Consider the following 20,035-nt stretch of genomic DNA (forward strand, 5'->3'; position numbering starts at 1 on the left):
CTAAGAACATACGTATTATTAAGCATAAATGGCAAATTTATTTCAAAAACTGATTATTCAATAAATTCTATTTGGGCTTAATATTTATATACCACTATGTATTCTTAGAAACTCATAGCGACCCTATAGGACAGAGCAGAACTACCCCATAGAGCTTCCAAGGAGTGCCTGGCGGATTCGAACTGCCAACCCCCTTTGGTTAGCAGCCGTAGCACTTAACCACTACGCCACCAGGGTCTCGCTATGAGTCAGAATCGACTCGATGGTACTGGGTTAATCTTAGAAAATGTGAACAGCAATGTTGTATCCTTTCACCATACCTATTCAATCTGTACGCTAAGCAAATAATCCGAGATGCTGGACCATATGAAGAAGAACAGGGCATCAGGATTGGAGGAAGACTCATTAACAACCTGCGTTACACAGATGACACAGTCTTGCTTGCTAAAAGTGAAGAGGACTTGAAGATCAAAGACCACAGCCTTCAGTATGGATTACACCTCAACATAAAAAAAACAAAAATCCTCCTAAGCTACTATGTCATAGTTATTTGCTTTGTTTATATGACTGTTTCCTGAGCCCAGGGGACAAGAGGCTGTGTTTTGTTTACTGTTGCACCCCCAGCACCCAGGTCATGACTGGCACATAGCAGGCACTTAAAATGATGAGTGAGTGGCTGGATGGAAGGATGTGCAAATGGAACAAATTAAGGGACATTTTGAATCCCATCAGCCCATATTAGTGTTTTTCAACAAGCTTTACAGAAAAGAATACAGAAGAGAACACACACAACATTAAGATTTTGTTTATTGTGGATAACAGCAGACCCATTTTTGTCTGCCAATGCCAGGAAACGTACAAAGACAGCAACTTTGTTTTCAGCTTTTACCATCTGTGAAGCAAAATTATTCTTCCTAGTCATTTCTTTTTTTAGTGGAAGTATGGTGATGAATCAATTCTTGAAACTGCTTACTTGATCTGTTCAATGAATTATAGAATTCAACTACAAGATGAAAGCAAAGATTACTACATGCAAAGTTACAGAGGTGTGACTATGTGTGGGGAAGCTACACAACAGTCTATACCCACAATATGCTTATGGAAGACGTGTCTCTACACAGTGAATTATGATCCGAGGTAAAACGTCTTGGTTTCCTAGTGCTGCCATAACAAATTACCACAAACTGGGTGGCTGTAGGACATCAGAAATTTATTCTCTCACCATTTAGGAGACCAAAAGTCCAAAGTCATGGTGTAGGCGGGGTTGGTTCCTTCCGGAGGCACTGAGGGAGAAGCCATTCCACGCCTCTCTCTTAGCTTTGATGGTTGCCAGGAATTCTTGGCATTCCTTGGCTCGTAGCCATATAATCCAACCTCTGCTCCCATCATCACATGGCCTGCTTACATAGGGCCCTTGGCTCGTTGAGCCATATAATCCAACCTCTGCTCCCATCAACAAATGGCCTGCTTACATAGGGCCCTTGGCTCGTTGAGCCATATAATCCAACCTCTGCTCCCATCAACACATGGCCTGCTTACATAGGGCCCTTGGCTCGTTGAGCCATATAATCCAACCTCTGCTCCCATCAACAAATGGCCTGCTTACATAGTGCCCATGCAAGCATGTCCTCATCTTAACTAATTACAGCTGCAAACACCTTATTTCCAAATAAAATCATATTCTGAGGTTCCAGATGGACACGATTTTGTGGGGACACCATTTAATCCAGCATGAACGTCAAAGACATAAGAGAAAAGGTTTAGGCCAGGTATTAGGAAAACACATACAAGATGGATATTGATTTTGACTAAAGGAATTAAAGCATTTCATGGAGGAAATGGCATCCGTGCTAGGCTTTGAAGTATGGCTAGAACCTTTACAGGAAGAAATAAAGGAGAGATGTTTTGGGGTAGAGGGAATGGCAAAAGTACAATAATAGTTCAGGGAGTGTTTGTTTAAAACAGTTATTTAAAGTTTAAAAGTCTGATCTGATGGAAGAAGGAGAGTCAAGGTGGGATATAGTTAAAGACTGGATTTCATACTAAGGTGTTAGGATTTCATACATCAGGTGACAGGAAGCAATTCAAGAGGAGTCAGGCACCCAGGTGTATAATTTAAGAAGCAGTGTGAAATGCAGACTAAAAAGCAAAACATGAGAGAATAGGAAAAGAGGGCCTGATCTAGCACAGTGGCCACGGGAATGGAGGGATAGATGGACACACAAGATATTGTATACACAGAGGATTAGGTCACCAAGGAGGTTAGAAGTGAGGGAGAGAAGAGTAATGAAGATCACTGATAGGTTCAGCCTGAGTTATGAGTATGATGCCATTAACTGAAGTGGGAAAACACATACTTAAAGTAAGAATAAGACATGGAGCTGGAAGTGTCTGTGATACATTTACGCAGCATTGTTTCCATGAGGTTAAGAAACATAGATCTGAGTCTTTGAAAAGGGAGCTCTAAAGACATAGATTTGGCAGTTACATGGAACTGACAGTGAAGATAGTGGGGGATGGATGTGATTTTCAATGAAAAGCGCACAGAAAAGAGGAGAAAACTGAGGGTAGAAGTGCATTTACAGGATAATTAGTGAAGTAGTGAGGAAGGTATCAATGAAGGAGAGAGAAGGAAAAGAGAGAAAGAGGAGAGAGCAGTGTCACAGAAGTCAAGGCAGGGGTCAAAGTATCAGATGTGACATGTGGATGCAAATGAGGGACAGGAAGACGATGTTGAGTCTGGTGGTTAACAAGTTACTGGTGATCTTTGCCAGAAGAGTTTAAGAAAAGCAGTAGGAGGAAGAAGATGGTTACCACTCAGGCTAAGAAATAAACAGGCAGTAAAAAAATACCGTGAGTTCTAACTACTTTTTTTTTTTTTAATGACTTGCGGGCAAAGCAAACTCTCCAATTCCTGGTTATGAGATGTTGATATTCTTTATCAAGACTACAGTATTTTATAAATCAATGTTTTTAATGAATTAATAATCAGCAGGGTAGACTAATTGGGAAAATACCTTTATCTGAAAAAATCACTTGAAAATAACATTGGGCCCTGTTACAAGTATGCCAACTACATACAGCTTTACAGAGTAGGGGTCTGTTATCCACCGTCTACTTCTGTTCAGCCCCTTCTGTGGTGGCTTCCGAAGCAACCATGGCCCTAATGGACTCTACTTCCAGACCATTAAAGCTCTATGCTACCTGAATTAAAAATTACAGAACGTCTCAGGAAGACTCAGAACTACTACCCAACTTTGATAATTTTATGGAGCATTTTAAAATACATTTTATTATTTGTAGGATATTGCTTGGAAATTATCCCAGCATTAGATTGCTGCTTCACATGTAGACATGTCTCTTTATCCATAAATTAACAATATACATAATCTGCACCCTAAATTGGTTTTGGATGCTGGACACTGGATACTACTTAGCCCTGGGAAATATTAAGATCAAAGTGTATTCACACTGATGATATTTAGAAAATAAATAATGAATGATAATGTGTCCACTGTTCTTCATAAAGCCTTAAATATTTTTCATGAGATGGACTACCACCATTAACTATTTATTAAACACCCACTAGAAATGTTTAGTTGAGCATGAAATGCACTAACCAGAACAGACTAAAATTCTCATTACATGTTTTCATCTTTTGACTAGAAAAAATTTCAAACTAGATTATAATCATCATTATAGCTCTGAAAACAGGAATGCTAGACACAGAGTGGACTAGAAGATTAAGAAACAGTTTTTAAAATTCATTCCTACTTTTGCTTTTAACTCTATGTGAAGCAGCTCTCTAAGCTCTAAAAGGCCACAAACCACATCTGTAAATTAGGTAGGGTAACAGCATTTGCCTGCCCGCTGCAGAGGGTCATTTGAGAATTATGAGATAATATTTCTGAAGCTCTTCAAACTGCACTGATGAAAGGTCTTCATTATCAGTCATCAATGGAATTATTCTGATGTCATTTTTCCTACTCAGGTTTCCCCAAAGTCTATGCTTGGAAGAAGATACAAAAATCTTTAGATATATATCTTGGCTTATCTAATCAATGTGTAGGCCTGTCACAACAATTACAGAGCCTAAGTAGAGAGTTCAACAGAATATGAGTAAAACAAGGCATGTTAATAAGAATAATGGTTCCCACCTAGAGAAAAGAAAACCACTTAGAAAACAACTGACGCTGGCCCATTTTCACCTAATTACAAAAAAGATCAAATATGTTTTTGAGAGATGTCATAAAGCTGAATATTTAATAATGAATTAGGAAGTCAGCCTATAAGCCATCTGCTCTCCTGATTTATGAAAATTGAAGTTGTATTTAGATGCTGACTCTATGAGAAAAAACAAAATAAAAAGCCAGAAACCATTCAAAGTTTTAAAGTTTTGTCTTATTTAGGAAGGAATAAAAAGATACTTAATTGAGCTTTTTAAAATCAGAATTCCAGTAGCCAATTAGACCGAGTCCTCTGAGTGCAATACTGTCCATTAACGAACAGTAAACAGACAGGAATGGTTCCATAAAAACTTAAAACCCCTTCATCTCCAGGGCCTGGGAATATTTTTCCACCTCTGTTCTGGCCACATCTTTCTCATGTGCTGAGTCCTGTAAGAGCTTGGCCATGAGCTGCACCCATTATCTACAGAGCTTTACGCCCTGAAATTTTTTCTTCTTCCTTCCCTTCAGCAAAATATCTGTTAAAAAATTTACCTATGAGTTATTCTTGCCAAAAATATTTAATCTGAACCTAATCAAATTTAGCTTCTACGTTGCAGGAAACCCAGGAACAAAAAAGAACAAATGAAGTGACGCTTGAGGAAGCGGTAAGACATTCTAAACATGAGACATTCTGTAAGAACAGTAGCTTAGACTCATCCAAAAATAAAATAAAATAAAGGAAAGGGAACAGAGGAGGAAAAGGTGGTAGGGCTACTCCTGAAGAAGAACTGGCAAGGGTTGGCCCACAGGCCAAATCTGATCTGCCCGTTTTTATAAATGAGGTTCTGCTGGAAGGTAGCAAGGCTACCACCAGAAGCTGGAGAGGCTTGTCTAGGAAGGCCTCCTCTAGAGCCTTCAGACAGAACACTGTCCAACGGACACCTTGGTTTTGGACTCCTACCCACCAGAACCATGAGACAATCAATTTCAGTTGTTGTAAGCCATCTGGTTTGTGGTACCTTGTTACAGAAACGAATACACTGGGGAAAGTGGGAATTATTCCAGCCTTGAAAAGCGATTCAACAATAGCTATTAAAAGTTAAAACACACATACTCTTTGCACTAGAAAGTCTACTTTTGGGACTCTCTTATTGTCCCAGGCCCATTTCTTGAAAAGACTATCTCTTCTCCATCGAATCATCTTTGCACCTTAGCTGAAAATCACTGACCATATATGTGTGGGTCTATTTTTGGACTTTCTATTCTATTCCATTGATCTATGTGTTTATCCTTTCACAATTAACTGGGACCACAAACTTAATGGCTTTGCTTCGGTAGCTACACTGTGAACAGCATGTTTCTTCATTAACAGACATCTGAGAGAGTAATCAGCATCCTATAAATAGAATATGAGACCAAGAATCAACAGATACCAATTCTGGTAGGAGTTCTATCATCAAACCTAATCACATACCCCCATGTGTCTTGGGGATTATGATACCTACCTCATAGGATTACTAAAGATCAAGTGAGAAAACATTTAAAAATACCTTGAGCAGGCTACACAAATAAAAGATTTATTCTGATTTTGCCTTTCGGAGACTAATTTTAAATACTCATGAGGACCAGGTTGCATCCTTTTTTCCACATCTGAATATTGAAACTTGAACCTAGGACTTCAGCAACAACAAATCAGTCATCAAACCTGTACAGATTTGGTCTTGATTTGCATCCCTGATCAGTCATTATGGGAGTGAAACAGCTGTAGTCAAAATTTCCCCTCACTGTCCCCTGGGAGCACAGACGTTTCCATATTCAGTTTCATGCAGATACTCTGTTCTCTCCTCTTGCCTCTACCTAGAATGCAAGTTATTAAACTCCAAACAAAGATCATCTGAAGAGTTAGAGCACAATAGAAAAAAAAGGAAGGGGGGTTTCCTACTATTTCAGGAAATAATCGTAGTAAATAATTAAATAACCCAGTTGTCCTCTCTCCAACTTTATCTTCCAATAGAAATGAGGACACGGACTCTTAGTCAACTAAAATTAAGCCTGAACAATGTCAGTTTCACTTCCTAACACCAGCCAAATTAACTGGGAACTACTACCACAGCTAATTCTGATGTTCTAGAATGGCTAATGGCTGCTCCAATCTCAAAGAAAAATGCCCATATTATATTAATGGCAGGGTTTATACAAAACAGATTAAGTTTACATTTGTATACAGAAAATTCTAGCAAGTATGCAGGCCCAATACCTTACCCCGAAGTAGAGTAATTAATGTAGCAACAATGCTCAAAGCACACAGTCCCAGGTTCTAGACCTTAATAATTGGACTTTACTATAAGAAAAGCTATCTCGTTCAATCATTAGTCACTTAAGAAATATTTATTGAGCATTTGCTATATGCTAGGATGATAAAAACTAGAAAGACTTAACATCTGTAAGTACTAAAATCAGGAGCGATACTTGGCTTATGTTTACAAAAGAATCATTTTATGGCAAGCTTCAAACAGACTGAATGAGAAGTCTGCAAAGAGATAATAGAGACTTGGATTATTAGGTTTAGTAAAGAATATAGGACTGGTAATCAGAATACTTACATTGCTAATACTCTGTGTCTCAATTTTTCTTCTGTTAAATACTGACGCTGCTTGCTCTATTAACTTCACAGAGAGAATAAAGATAACACAAAAACATGTAACTGGGCTTTGGAAAAATTAAAAGTACTACAGACACAACATACTAGTCAAATATTGTTTAAAAAGGGAAAGAAAAAAACCACTCACTCAGCTGAAGGCATACACTGTTTTGTCTTGGATATGTTAACCATCTAATATTATGTTAAAATAAAAATCTTAAAGGACAGAAATGAAGACAGTTCTCCACAGGTCTCTCAAATTTCTGGATGATTTGTGACCAGAAGCACTGACTTCCTTTGTTCCAGAATTTCTTTCCAAGAATGTCAGTACGATAGAGGCATTGTCTCCCTCCTGGGCAGAGGGCAGATTTGTACTGTACAGTGTAATGAAATGTGGCGCAGAGCCCACCTAAGCTCAGCATTTCTCTTGTAGGATGCTCTCCACTGCACGTGCAAACGCCACCTGGCCCTCTTCGCCTCACCCTGCGAGAACGGGGCTCAGGCAAGTGGCGCAAATGCTGACACTAGGGCTACCGTTGGCGCCCCAAGTGATAGAGTATGCCCTTGTCTCTGACCTGGGAGTTTCCTGTCTTCTGCTAGTGTTTACAAAACTGCCTCAGGCTAACTTGTTAGCTTGCAAGAAGGCTAAAATCTCAGCCTCTTCACAGTTCTGAAGAGAAAGAACCACAGCAATTCTTTTTAATTCTGTTCTTTAATTAGCACAGCATTCTAAGCAAATGGAGACACACTGTTTTGAGGTCATCAACTCTGTAACAACCTAAAGTTGCTGTTAAAACAAACAATTTATTCAAATATCTGCATTCCTCTACTCCAAGATGGTCTTCAGTGGTCTCCGATTCAATATTATCATGTACCAGAGCACTTCATCAGAGGTAACCCCACAGTCATTACTTCATCACGAAGAGAAAATACTTAGGATGTACATGTACGCGCAGATATTTGTCCACGCATAAATATTCACAGAGGACACAGTTACAGATACTTCTCAGACATAACCAAACACCTTTCAAGAATGCTTTTCTGGGTTTGAAGGCTTAGGTCTTTAGCCTCATGGGACAACTCCGTCAACTGGTACCACAAAGGTCACGTTCTGCACCCTAGTGAGGTGAGTAGCATCCGGGGTCTTAAAAAAGCTTGCAAACAGCCATCTAAGACACAACTATTGGTCTCTACTGGTAAGGAGCAAAAGAGAAAGAAGGAAACTAAAGTCTCAGAGAAGAAACTAATCTACAGGGCTAACAGACTGCACAAGCCACAGTCACCTCTACCCTGAGACTAGAAAAATTAGACAGCACCTGCCTACCACTACCGACCGTTCCGATCAGGACCGGACAGAAGAGGAGAAAAATGTGAAACAGAACTCCAGTTCTTAAAAAGTCCAGACTTACTGGGCCAGTTGAGACTGGACAATTCCCTGAGATTACTGCCCTAAAATGTTCTTTAAGACATAAACCAAAATTATCCCTTGGGATTACCTTATAGTGAAATAACACTGGCACACAAAATAAAGGATATTAACCATAAGTATGAGGCTCCATTAAAAAAAAAATCTATACGGGACCAAAAGGTCAACAATTCCTAAAAAACAAAGATAAGTAGACAAGGGAGGCAGGGAAGCTAGAGTACTGAAAACAGAACAAGGACACAATTAATGAGAATGTTGACACATTGTGAAAAATGTAACTAATGTCACTGGACAACCTGTGTAAAAACTGTCCAGATGGGAACCTAATTTGCTGTGTAAACTTTTACTGAAAACACAATATTATTTTTTTAAAAAAGAAGACAAAAATGCTTAGAACTTAAATTCCTAATTCCTTGCTTTCCTTCACTCTTTAGAAGGAAGCGTTTTTATAACATCAGATGCAACTAATGCCAGAAAACGAACAAGTCTGTCTTGGAAGAAGTATAGCCGGAATGCTCCTTAGAAGCGAGGATGGCGAGACTTCATCTCACGTACTTTGTTTTGGACATGTTATCAGGAGGAACCAGTTCCTGGAGAGGGATATCACGCCTGGTGAAGTGGAGGGTCAGTGAAAAAGAGGAAGACCCTCAAAGAGATGGACTGACACAGTGGCTGCAACAATGGACTTAAACAACGACTGTGAGCTTGGCACAAGACCATGCAGTGTTCCGTTCTGTTGTACACAGGGTCGCTATGAGTCGGAACCGTTGTACATAGGGTCGTTATGAGTTGGAGCCGACTCGACAGCACGAACAACAACAACAAAAATCTTTGTATTTGAAATACCCTTTGGAGTCCATAGAATTTGAGCTGTGAGGGTAGAAAAAACTAAGCACAATGAAAAGCAAAAAGCAAAGCGTAAAAAATTTTTTTTGAGATTTGTCAGCTTCTAAAACACATCATTATCTAGGCATTTTTCCTTATAAAGGCAAGGCATTAGACACAAGAAGATTTAAAAGAGATCTGTACAAACACGCTTGCTTTTGGAAAAACAACTCAAAGCGCACACCTCAATGAGAGTTGAGTTTATTATCCAGGGAGGTTCAGGTGCGATGTGTTTCACAGCTTCACCCTTACTCAACAACAGCTGGTAAAACAGGTATGCCTCGTTGCTTGTTGCTCTGTCTTATCAAATGAACACGGCTGGCGGGTGATACATTATTTCGCTCCTAGATGGTGACGACATCACATCACAAGTAGCAGATGCATTGCCATCAGCATCCCGCCAGGACAACGTACGAAGTATGACAAATTCATGGGCTCCACAGGACCAGAAAAATCTAAAAATAAACTGCACTATTTCTTCCGCTAACCTTTGATAAGAATTAAGTAATTTAAGTCTAAAAATGAAGCTAATTGTAGATATAATTAACTGCATTTTTTAGGTAAACATTGCGCACCTTCTAGGTTTGTTTGCAAAGAAATTAGCATAGCGTGCTTACAAAAATACCTTGGTGTGGGGAGTGCTTGGCAAACAAACCTAGAAGGCAGACGTTATTTGCATAAATATGGTCCTGACATTAATATGGTGCATAAATGTGGGTGTATACGCACATTTCATAAAGTTGAAACTGTGAGCACCTAGCATAGTGCTCTACTTTCTTCTTTCAGGGAACCGCCCCCAATTCCCATAAACACTGCTTTTTGCTTTTCATTGTGCTGTTTTTTGCTATTCTCACAACTTAAATTCTTTGAACCCAAATACTATCTCAAATACTAACATTAGTTACAACTAATATTTAAAACACCACTTTTTATTAACACTGAAAAGTCCACGTAAAGCCATAGGAGGGTACTAATGAAACTTAAAATACAAATACATGGGGTCATTTTGTTTCTCAAATTTTTGAAGCAAATAATTTAAATTAACATTGGAATCATGGAAGAGTGCCTGGTTAATGCAACAGCTGGTACTACAGTCTAGATTTCTTTGACACCCACTCTCAGGTCTTTCCGCTATATCATGTTGCCTTCTTATTTCCAGTTTTTAATAATGGATATAGAATATCAATAGAACCTGTGTCTTCAGTCTCCAGAATGGCCAAGGACAAGAACCCTACCTAAGTCATTGCGTGGAGGCCTTTTTCCTTGTTCTCTTGTTCAAAAACAGCTTTAAGTGGATTTTTAGGAAAAATTATTTAAAAGCCAAAGCAAAACATTCTATTTCCACTAATGGTGGAGTAGCTTATATTGAACGTATTATCCTGCAGAGGAAAATTATAAACACTGGACAGGGGAAACAACAATAACAACAAACTCACAACTATGTGAAGGCACTGAAAAGCCATCAAAAGCAGACAGGAATTGCTGGGGAGTCAACACCTAGGAAATGACATTCCCTGGATAAGTCTGTTCCCCTAACCTTTTAAATTTTAAACAGCTGTGTGCCAGTGGGCAGGCTCCGGTCAGTGCTGAATTGGTAACTAAAACTTGGGTAAAAATTTGCAGTACTACTGGCTTGAAGAACTAAGAGGACAGAGAGTGAGGCTACCATACCAGCCAGAAATTGATAGAAAGTGCTAAAAAAGAGAGAACACAAGAGAATCAACCCCACTGTCTACATATAAACGCTACTTACATTTGTGGCTGACAAGTTAACTCTGCATGCATGGAGAAGACTCCAAGCCGTACAGATAAAGCTGAAAGATCAGAACGGAGACTTCAGTTGCTACCCACTGCAGGGGAGACAGAGTTTGGTGTTAGATTCTGTCAAATTAATTGCCTGATAACACAAAAAATCAATAATCCACAAGAGTCCTAACAGAATCCATAGTATCTACAATGTATCATCCACAATGTCCACTACGCAATCCAAAATTATTAGACATATGAAGAAACAGGAAAAGGTGACACATACTCAAGAGAGAAGATGATGGATAGAGACCAAGCTTGAAATGCCCAGATGTTGGAATTAGCAGATAAAGCTACTATTATAACTATGCTTAAAGTGTACAGAAAAAGATGTTTGAAATGAATGCACAAATAGGAAATATCTGCAGAGAAACAGAAACTGTACAAAGAGCCAAATTTAAATGCTAAAGCTAAAAAATACAATAACCGACATAAAAATTCTCCAAATGGGCAAAACTCCAGATTAGAGATGACAGAAGTTTAAAGAGTTGATAGAAATTGTCCAGCTTGAAGAAAAGAGAGAAAAAAAGAATTTTTTTTAAAGAAGAGAGCCCGTGAAACATGTGGAACAATATGAAAAGATTTCACATACGTGTAACTGCATTCCCACAAGAGAATCAGAGCGAGGAAATGAGGCAGAAAAAGTGTTTGGAAAAAAAAAGACCAGAAGGTTTCCAAATTGGTAAAACACAAATGTTCAAATTCAAGAAGTACAGTGAACTCCAAGCAGGATAAATACAAAGAAACCCGCACCTAGGCAAATCATCCCGAAATTGCTGAAAGCCAGTAGATGAAACAGGAACCATGGTTGAGTGCGAAAGACTGCCATTTGTCCCTCAGTGTCCATCTTCCCTTCTTCCATAGTAACAAACCAGAACAAAGACAGGTCCCTCTCTGCCTTGCACCAAGGAATGGCCATATAAGTTCTAGTCAATGGGATATAAATGGAAGCATTATTGCGACCACTTTAAAGAATTTTCTTTAAAAGACAGGAGATACGTACCCTTTGACCCTTCCTCCATCCAATGTCTGAGATGTGGACATAATGGACTCCTGAACCACGAGGAGAAGGAGAACAGCCTAGGACAACTGAGTGATCTGACAGGAAAGTCAGGGAGACTCTGGAGACTACATGGAGCAGTGCCTATGTATGGACTTTCACATAAAAGAGAAACAGACTTCAATCTTTTTAAAGCCTTTGTTAATGTAGATATCTGTTACTTGGAGCCGATCTTAATCCCAACAGACATAACGGATAAGGAAAAACAGGATGGTTAGTTTTGAGTGAGCTGTACAATCATCCCACTGGAAGCACACTGTTAGGAGATGATATACTCTGAGAAAGGAGATGAGGAACTTTTAATTACTACTCCTTCCTCCAATTTAACTTGGCAGGTTGAAGGGTGGTTTGTACACATACACTAGACTCTTTTAAACAGTGGGCTCAGCTGACTGAGAAGGTCTTTGGTATAGACACAGAATGCTGACAGTTGCTATGAAGCCCAATCACACTGATGACTTGACAGAGTACATAAGCTTACAGAACCATTAACATGTTTTATTGAACATATGGCTTTAAAAACCTTTGGACTATTCACAGCGTTGCTCTCAATCAATTCCAGGATGCCCAAATGGCACCGATTATGATATAACCATAAAAAAAAAAAAAAAAACCCCAAACCAAACCCATTGCCACTGAGTTGATTTCTGACTCACAGCAACCCTACAGAACACAGTAGAACTGACCTCTAGGGTTTCCAAGGCTATAGTCTTTACGGAAGCAGGCTGCCATATCTTTCTCCCATGTAGTAGCTGGTGGGTTCAAACCACTGACATTTTGGTTAGCAGCTGAGTGCTTAACCACTGCTCCACTAGGACTCCTTGATATAACCACAGGAGACTTAAAAAATCCTTTCCTGAAAGAGTCACTCAGGAAATCCATAAAAGAATCATTCTTAACATCATTACAGGGCTAAATAACCAATGAGGTACACTGTTTAACCACACTCAGAAATTTGTCTATTAGAAATATATCAAGAGACTTGAAAGATTAAAGTGCCATTAGAAGATAAAGACCAGAGATGAGCTGAAGAAAGTTTGTTCTAAGTCACCGACTTTTTAGAATGACAATTAGGATGCATAGCTGAAAAATGTTAACATTTCAGCACAGTAATACAATTTCTTAACAACTCTTTGAAATGACTCTACAATTTTTTAAAATTGATGCGTTTCACCAATTGTGAGTTGCAATTAGAGAAGTATACATGCTTCACTGAAACTTTAGAGACCTCAGGTGGTGTCTTACTCATCAAGTGCTGCTATAAAACAAATTTAACAAGTGGGTGGCTTTAACAAACAGTTTCATTTTCTCACAGTTTAAGAGGCTAGAAGTCCGAATTCAGGGTGCCAGCTCTAGGGGGAGGTTTTCTCTCTGTGTCAGCTCTAGAGGAAGGGCCTTGTCTCTTCTGAGCTTCTGCTACTGGGAGATCTTTACGTGTCTTAGCATCTATCTTACCCCATCTCTCTCTCTTTTTAATCTTTTTTTATGTCTCAGAAGAGACTGACTCAAGATACACCCTACAGTAATCCTGCCTCATTAACATAACAAAGACAACCTATTCCCAAATGAGATTATAACCACAGGAATAGAGGTTAGGGTTTACAACACATATTTTGAATGGTGGAATGGCATCAAGGACATCATACATGAAGAAAGCAAGAGGTCACTAAAAACACAGGAAAGAAAGACCAAAATAGACAGCAGAAGAGACTCTGAAACTTTCTCTTGAACATAGATTAGCTAAAACAAAAGGAAGAAATGATGAAGTCAAAGAGCTGAACAGCAGATTTCAAAGGTCGGCTTGAAAAGACAAAGTATCATAATGAAATACGCAAAGATCTGAAAATAGAAAACCAAAAAGGAAGCACGTGCTTGGTATTTTTCAAGCTGAAAGAACTGAAAAAAAATTAAAGCCTCAAGTTGCAATGCTGACGGACTCTACAGGGAAAATACTAAACAACACGGGAAGCATGAAAAGAAGCTGGAAGGAATACACAGAGTCACTATACCAAAAAGAACTGGTCAACATTCAACCATTTCAGGAGGTGGCATATGATCGAGAGCTGATGAAAGAAGAGGTCCAAGCTGCACTGAAAGCACTGGCGAAAAACAAGGCTTCAGAACTGACGGAACACCAATTGAGACGTTTCAACGAATGGACGCTGCGCTGGAAGTGCTCGCTCATCTGTGCCAAGAAATTTGGAAGACAGCTACTTGGCCAACTGACTGGAAGAGATCCACATTTGCACCATTCCAAAGAAAGGTAATCCAACAGAATGCAGACATTATCAAACAATATCATTAATAACACACACAAGTAAAATTTTGCTGAAGATCATTCAAAAGCGGTTGTAGCAATGCATCAACAGGGAACTGCCAGAAATTCAAGCCAGGTTCAGAAGAGTATGTGGATGTCAGATAGATCCTGGCTGAAAGCAGAGAATACTAGAAAGATATTTACTTGTGTTTTATTGACTATGTAAAGGCATTCGACTGTGTGATCATAACAAATTATGGATAAAACTGCGAAGAATGAGAATTCCAGAACACTTAATTGTGCTCATGAGGAACCTGTACTTAGACCAAGAGGCAGTTGTTCAAACAGAACAAGGGGATACTGACTGGTTTAAAGTCAGGAAAGGTGTGCATCAGGCTTGTATCCTTTCATCATACCTATTCAATCTGTACGCTGAGCAAATAATCTGGGAAGCTGAACTGTATGAAGAAAAACGGGGCATCAGGATTAGAGGAGGACTCGTTAACAACCTGTGTTATGCAGATGACACAACCTTGCTTGCTGAAAGTGAAGAGGACTTGAAGCACTTACTAATGAAGATCAAAGAGCACAGCCTTCAGTATGGATTACACTTCAACATAAAGAAAACAAAAATCCTCACACCTGGACCAATGAGCAACATCATGATAAATGGAGAAAAGATTGAAGCTGTCAAGGATTTCATTTTACTTAGATTCACAAGCAGTGCCCATGGAAACGGTCAAGAATTCAAACTATGCATTGCATTGGGCAAATCTGCTGAGAAAGATCTCTTCAAAGTGTTAAAAAGCAAAGATGTCATTTTAAGGATTAAGATGCTTTGGTATTTTCAATCACCTCATATGCATGTGAAAGCTGGACAATGAATAAGGAAGACTGAAGAAGAGTTGATGCCTTTGAATTATGGTGTTGGCGAAGAGTACTGAATATACCAAGGACTGTCAGAAGAACTAACAAATCTGTCTGGGAAGAAGTGAAGCCAGAATGCTCATTAGAAGCGAGGAGGGCGACTTTGGTTCATCTCACAAACTTTGGACATGTTATCAGGAGGAACCTGGCCCTGGAGGAGGACATCACACTTGGTAGAGTAGAGGGTCAGAGAGAAAAGAGGATGACCCTCAACAAGATACATTGCCTCAGGGGCCGTAACAACGGGCATAACAAGGATGGTGACGATGGCGCAGGACCGGGAAGTGTTTCGTTCTATTGTACATAGGGTAGCTGTGAGTCAGAATCAACTTGACGGCATCTAACAACAACATTTTGGGCGGAAATGATTCAGTCCATAACAGGCAGCTTAGAAGTCAAATGGATTTTTTAAACAATCAAGACTCCAAAGTAAAAGCTAATTGTTTGTGGATTTAAAAGCCTGTTATGAGATGTTCTGAGTCTCCCTATGGTAAGCAGGTAATAAGATAAATAAGCTGCATCAAAAGCCCAGATCGAAGAGCAATATTCTCTAACAATCTGCAAATACATTTCTTTACAATCTTGTTATTAAATGACATTTCTGAGCTAATAATAAACGTGAATGGAAAATAAAATTCAATATTACAAATATTCAGTTCACTCAGATTTTTAGAACCTACATGGATGAAGGTATACCTTTAATTCCACACTTGTCACTGAGCTTCCAATTATAAGGAAGAAAGGTATGTCTTTAAGAAAATAAAAGTTTAATTTTAAATAACAATGCCACGCCATGTTCCTTGACTACTTCAAGTCCCAAAAACGTCAGTCACAAGTCTTTCAAGGAGAAAGATAATCAAAATAAGGGCAGACTTTTCTCACCGTAAAAAAACCAGTTGCCATCGAGTCGATTCTGACCCCCAGCAACCCTACAGGACAGAGCAAACTGCCCCATAGGGCTTCCAAGGAGCTGCTGGTGGATTCGAACTGCTGACCTTTTGGTTAGCTCCCAAATGCGTAACCACGGCGCCACCAGGGCTTCTTTTCTCCTCTTAGCTCTTCCCAGTGATCAGAAGTATGTTTTTAACTGTCACATGACAGAAGTCAGTTTACAAAATGAAGTCTCTACAGCAAGGCACGTGACCCCTGACCTCTCTCAGCCGGCCTCTTCCTGAGTAATAAATTCCATCTCCCACAGAACTGTTGGAGGCTAAACAACAAAATGCAGCAATAGAGAAAACAAGTAAAATGAGAAAGAAAAAAAAATGAACGGAAAATTTTCCTTCTTTTTTTGCAACAAAAGCAGATACAAAATCGTATCCTGCATCTCCAGCGTTTAAGGGTGTTTAACAAAGGCTCACCGGGTAAATCCCTGGAAGAAAAAGCGCACAACACTGGCGACTCACTGGGGTGGTGGAATAGTACTAGATATTTCTCTTTTTTTACTCTATTTTTCAAATTTTCTCCAATGTTAGTTTTATCACTTTTATAATTAAAAAGAAAAATTATAAATACAATGTGGGAAGTCTATTAAAAATTAGTCCTCTTTTTGGTGAGAGAATAGTGATACTTATTTATGTAACAATCTAATGTCTCATGTAGCCATCCAGCGTGTGATCCGTGGACCAGCACATTGAGCATCACCTAGAAGTTTGAGAGAAATGCAGAATCTCAGGCCTCACTCCAGACCCTATTAAATCAGAGCCTACATTTTAATATTTACAGATGTTTCACAGGCATATTACAGGTTGAGGAGCACTACTCTGGAGTATTCATTTGGGAAGAAACACCGATGCTGATTTCTTTCTAAGTCCTTCCCACGTCAGTCCACATGGATCATGATTTGGGATTTCCCTGTTAGACTTACTCATGCAATTCCAGTAAATGCTGACAATAAGCGATAATGACAATAAGAACACATTAATCATACTTCGTACACTACATCCTGGGCAAGGCTTTTAAAAGAAAGCATAGCTCCAAATTCAAAACCCAAGCCACCATCCCCTACCTTCCCCACTGCAATACCCATGTCCACGGAAGCAGAACACAAGTTGAGTATGCCAGAGTCTTAATAAAACCAGAAACTCATTAATGAGAAAACACTAGAACGACATGGGGTGGCGTGACATTGCAGTACTGGACTTGCTCAAGTTTAAGCCTGTCTCTTCCTTATCAGGAGTCCCTAGGTGTACAAGTGGTAATGCGCTCAGCTGCTAACTGAAAGTTTGGAGGTTCGAGTCTACCCAGGGTAGCCTAGGAAGAAAGGCCTGGTGATCTGCTTCTGAAAGATCAGAAATTCAAAACCGTACAGAGCACAGCTCCACTCCAAGGCACACGGGGGCACCCCAGAGCACAGCTCCACTCCGAGACACACGGGGGCACCCCAGAGCACAGCTCCACTCCGAGACACACGGGGGCACCCCAGAGCACAGCTCCACTCCGAGACACACGGGGGCACCCCAGAGCACAGCTCCACTCCGAGACACACGGGGGCACCCCAGAGCACAGCTCCACTCCGAGACACACGGGGGCACCCCAGAGCACAGCTCCACTCCGAGACACACGGGGGCACCCCAGAGCACAGCTCCACTCCGAGACACACGGGGGCACCCCAGAGCACAGCTCCACTCCGAGACACACGGGGGCACCCCAGAGCACAGCTCCACTCCGAGACACACGGGGGCACCACAGAGCACAGCTCCACTCTGAAACACATGGGGGCACCACGAGTTGGTGTCAACTGGTTTTCTGTCCACAGTCCTTCAGGCCACGTTATCATAAGCTTTGTTGGTAGGCATTGTATACACAATGTCTGTCTTATCACCCTAGCCAGGCCAAGTTCTCTATTTTTCTGTATCCTGTGTAGTATAGCACTAGTCACTTTTAGCACTTGTTAAAAAAATAACTAAAATATGACCATATAGAACAGAGGAGAGCTACCCCATAGGGATTCCAAGGAGTGAATCGTGGGCTTGAACTGCAGACCTTTCGGTTAGCAGCTGTAGTTCTTAACCACTATGCCACGAGAGTTTCCAAAATAAAATAAAGTTACGTGACTTATCCAGGCTTCAATTTCTTCTTCTGTAAAAATGAAACTAATAATCCCAGTTACTCAATGTCTGTATCACAGATCAAATGAACATGAAGTGTTGACAGAAGCCCTCTAAAGATTTACTTGTCCCTGGGTGGCACAAAGGAGCCCTGGTGGCGCAGTGGTTAAGAGCTAAGGCTGCCAACCAAAAGGTCAACAGTTCAAATCCACCAGCCACTCCTTGGAAGCTCTATGGGGCAGTTCTACTCGTCCTATAGGGTCACTATGAGTCAGAATCGACTTGATGGCAATGGGTTTGGGTTTTGGTTTCTTTGGGTGATACAAATGGTTTAACATGCTCGGCTGCTAAATGAAAGGTTGTAGGTTTGAGTCCACTCGGGTGCTTTGGAAGAAAGGCCTGGTAATCTACTTTTGAAAAAATCAGTCATTAAAAATCCTATGGAGAATTGGTTTCTGTTTTACTGTTATATTCTGAACAGCAACAACAAAATAAACACAGTTTTCAAAAAGAAAACTCTGTGGAATACAGTTCTTCCCTGACACAAATGGGGTCTCCATGAGTCAGAATGGACTGGAGGGCAACTGGTTAAACTGTCTACAATTTAATAGGTAATTCTTCTCAGGAGTGGGAGCCTGCTCCTTGGAGATCCTACACACAAACGACTGGAAGCCCATTCTCACCTGACTGTTGGGTAGGCAACAGGGGAGGAATGGAAGGAACTTGTTATGTCTTTCTCCTCCTCTTTTTACACTGGCTGTTATTCCACAATGCTTGGTTTACCCTTTGAGAAAAGGAATGCAAAAAAAGAAAGAGAATAACTGCAGTCCTCAAGTCTATTTTGGAAAAATGCCAACAAAACAAGTAAGACACTCATTGTAAAATCATGAAGCCCTTTGGAGGAAAGGTACTATCCAAATAAAACACATTAAAAAGCTACTTTTGCATTTCTAATTTCCAATTGCAATTGGTAGCTTGAAAAAAAATAAAAGGCCAACGCTGAAATCAGTAGAAAGAGTCAAAGCAGAAAACTGAAATCAATAGAAAGCAAAAGCAAGAGATTAGCCAGGAGGTAGACTGGCAGGTTACAAGAAATTTTCAGATAAAGACCTCTCTTTCAAAATTACATCTCTCCTTTCCTAGCATTATGAAGACTAATTAAACAGAACGAAGGTTACATAAGCTACAAATTTAAGAAAATCTGCACATTAAAATCTGGTCTTGGTTAATCGTAATGAAGGAAAAGAGTACATAAGAGGATTATAAATTAGTTGCCAGAATTTGCAAAGATTTTAGAATTTAATCATTGGTATAAAAAAAAAAAGAAAAAAAATATTTTTTTTTTTTAGTATTTAACACAAACAAGAAAAAAAAAAAAAAAAAGAGGAAAGCCAAAAAGGCAAAATGAGCACTTGGCAGATAGCAGCAGGAAGGCCCTAAAGATAGTGAAGAACAAACTTGACTACTTAAGGGTCATGATTTTTCTGTGGAAAATGTTTTTATTCTCCCATACCCCTAAAAAAAAAAAACATTCCACAAATGAGGTAACTAGCACTCCTAAATTCCATAGCGCATGACACACGGCTACTACGTTCAATAATATTTACCTTATTATAAGGTATGGTTTAAAGCCATTCAAATGATTACTTTATCGCTTTTCATTTTCATCTCTAAGGCTCTACCCGCACACAAACGCACATGTACTCCCCAAGGTACTGTGGTGAAAACCTGTACATCTGTATTGTCTTTTCTGATCAAACCAATGAACGCTCACACAAAAATCATAAAGTGATACGAGCATCAAGAAAAAGATA

General features: G+C 39.7%; 1 protein-coding gene across 10 annotated transcripts in view; it reads right to left on the minus strand.

Annotated features, from left to right (window-relative positions):
• COMMD1 (copper metabolism domain containing 1) overlaps positions 1-20,035 on the minus strand; it is a 210,552-nt gene that overhangs the window by 104,298 nt on the left and 86,219 nt on the right. The window contains exon 3 of one of the 10 annotated variants that reach the window (XM_064276976.1): positions 10,875-10,971. The exons of 8 other annotated variants lie outside the window; for them this stretch is intronic. In XM_064276976.1, coding sequence (XP_064133046.1) covers positions 10,891-10,971 — 81 coding nt within the window. In that variant the 3' untranslated portion in view covers positions 10,875-10,890. One more of the 10 variants, XM_064276977.1, reaches the window with a different exon arrangement.

Source organism: Loxodonta africana, chromosome 26, assembly GCF_030014295.1.
Source record: "Loxodonta africana isolate mLoxAfr1 chromosome 26, mLoxAfr1.hap2, whole genome shotgun sequence".
Lineage (NCBI taxonomy): Eukaryota > Metazoa > Chordata > Mammalia > Proboscidea > Elephantidae > Loxodonta > Loxodonta africana.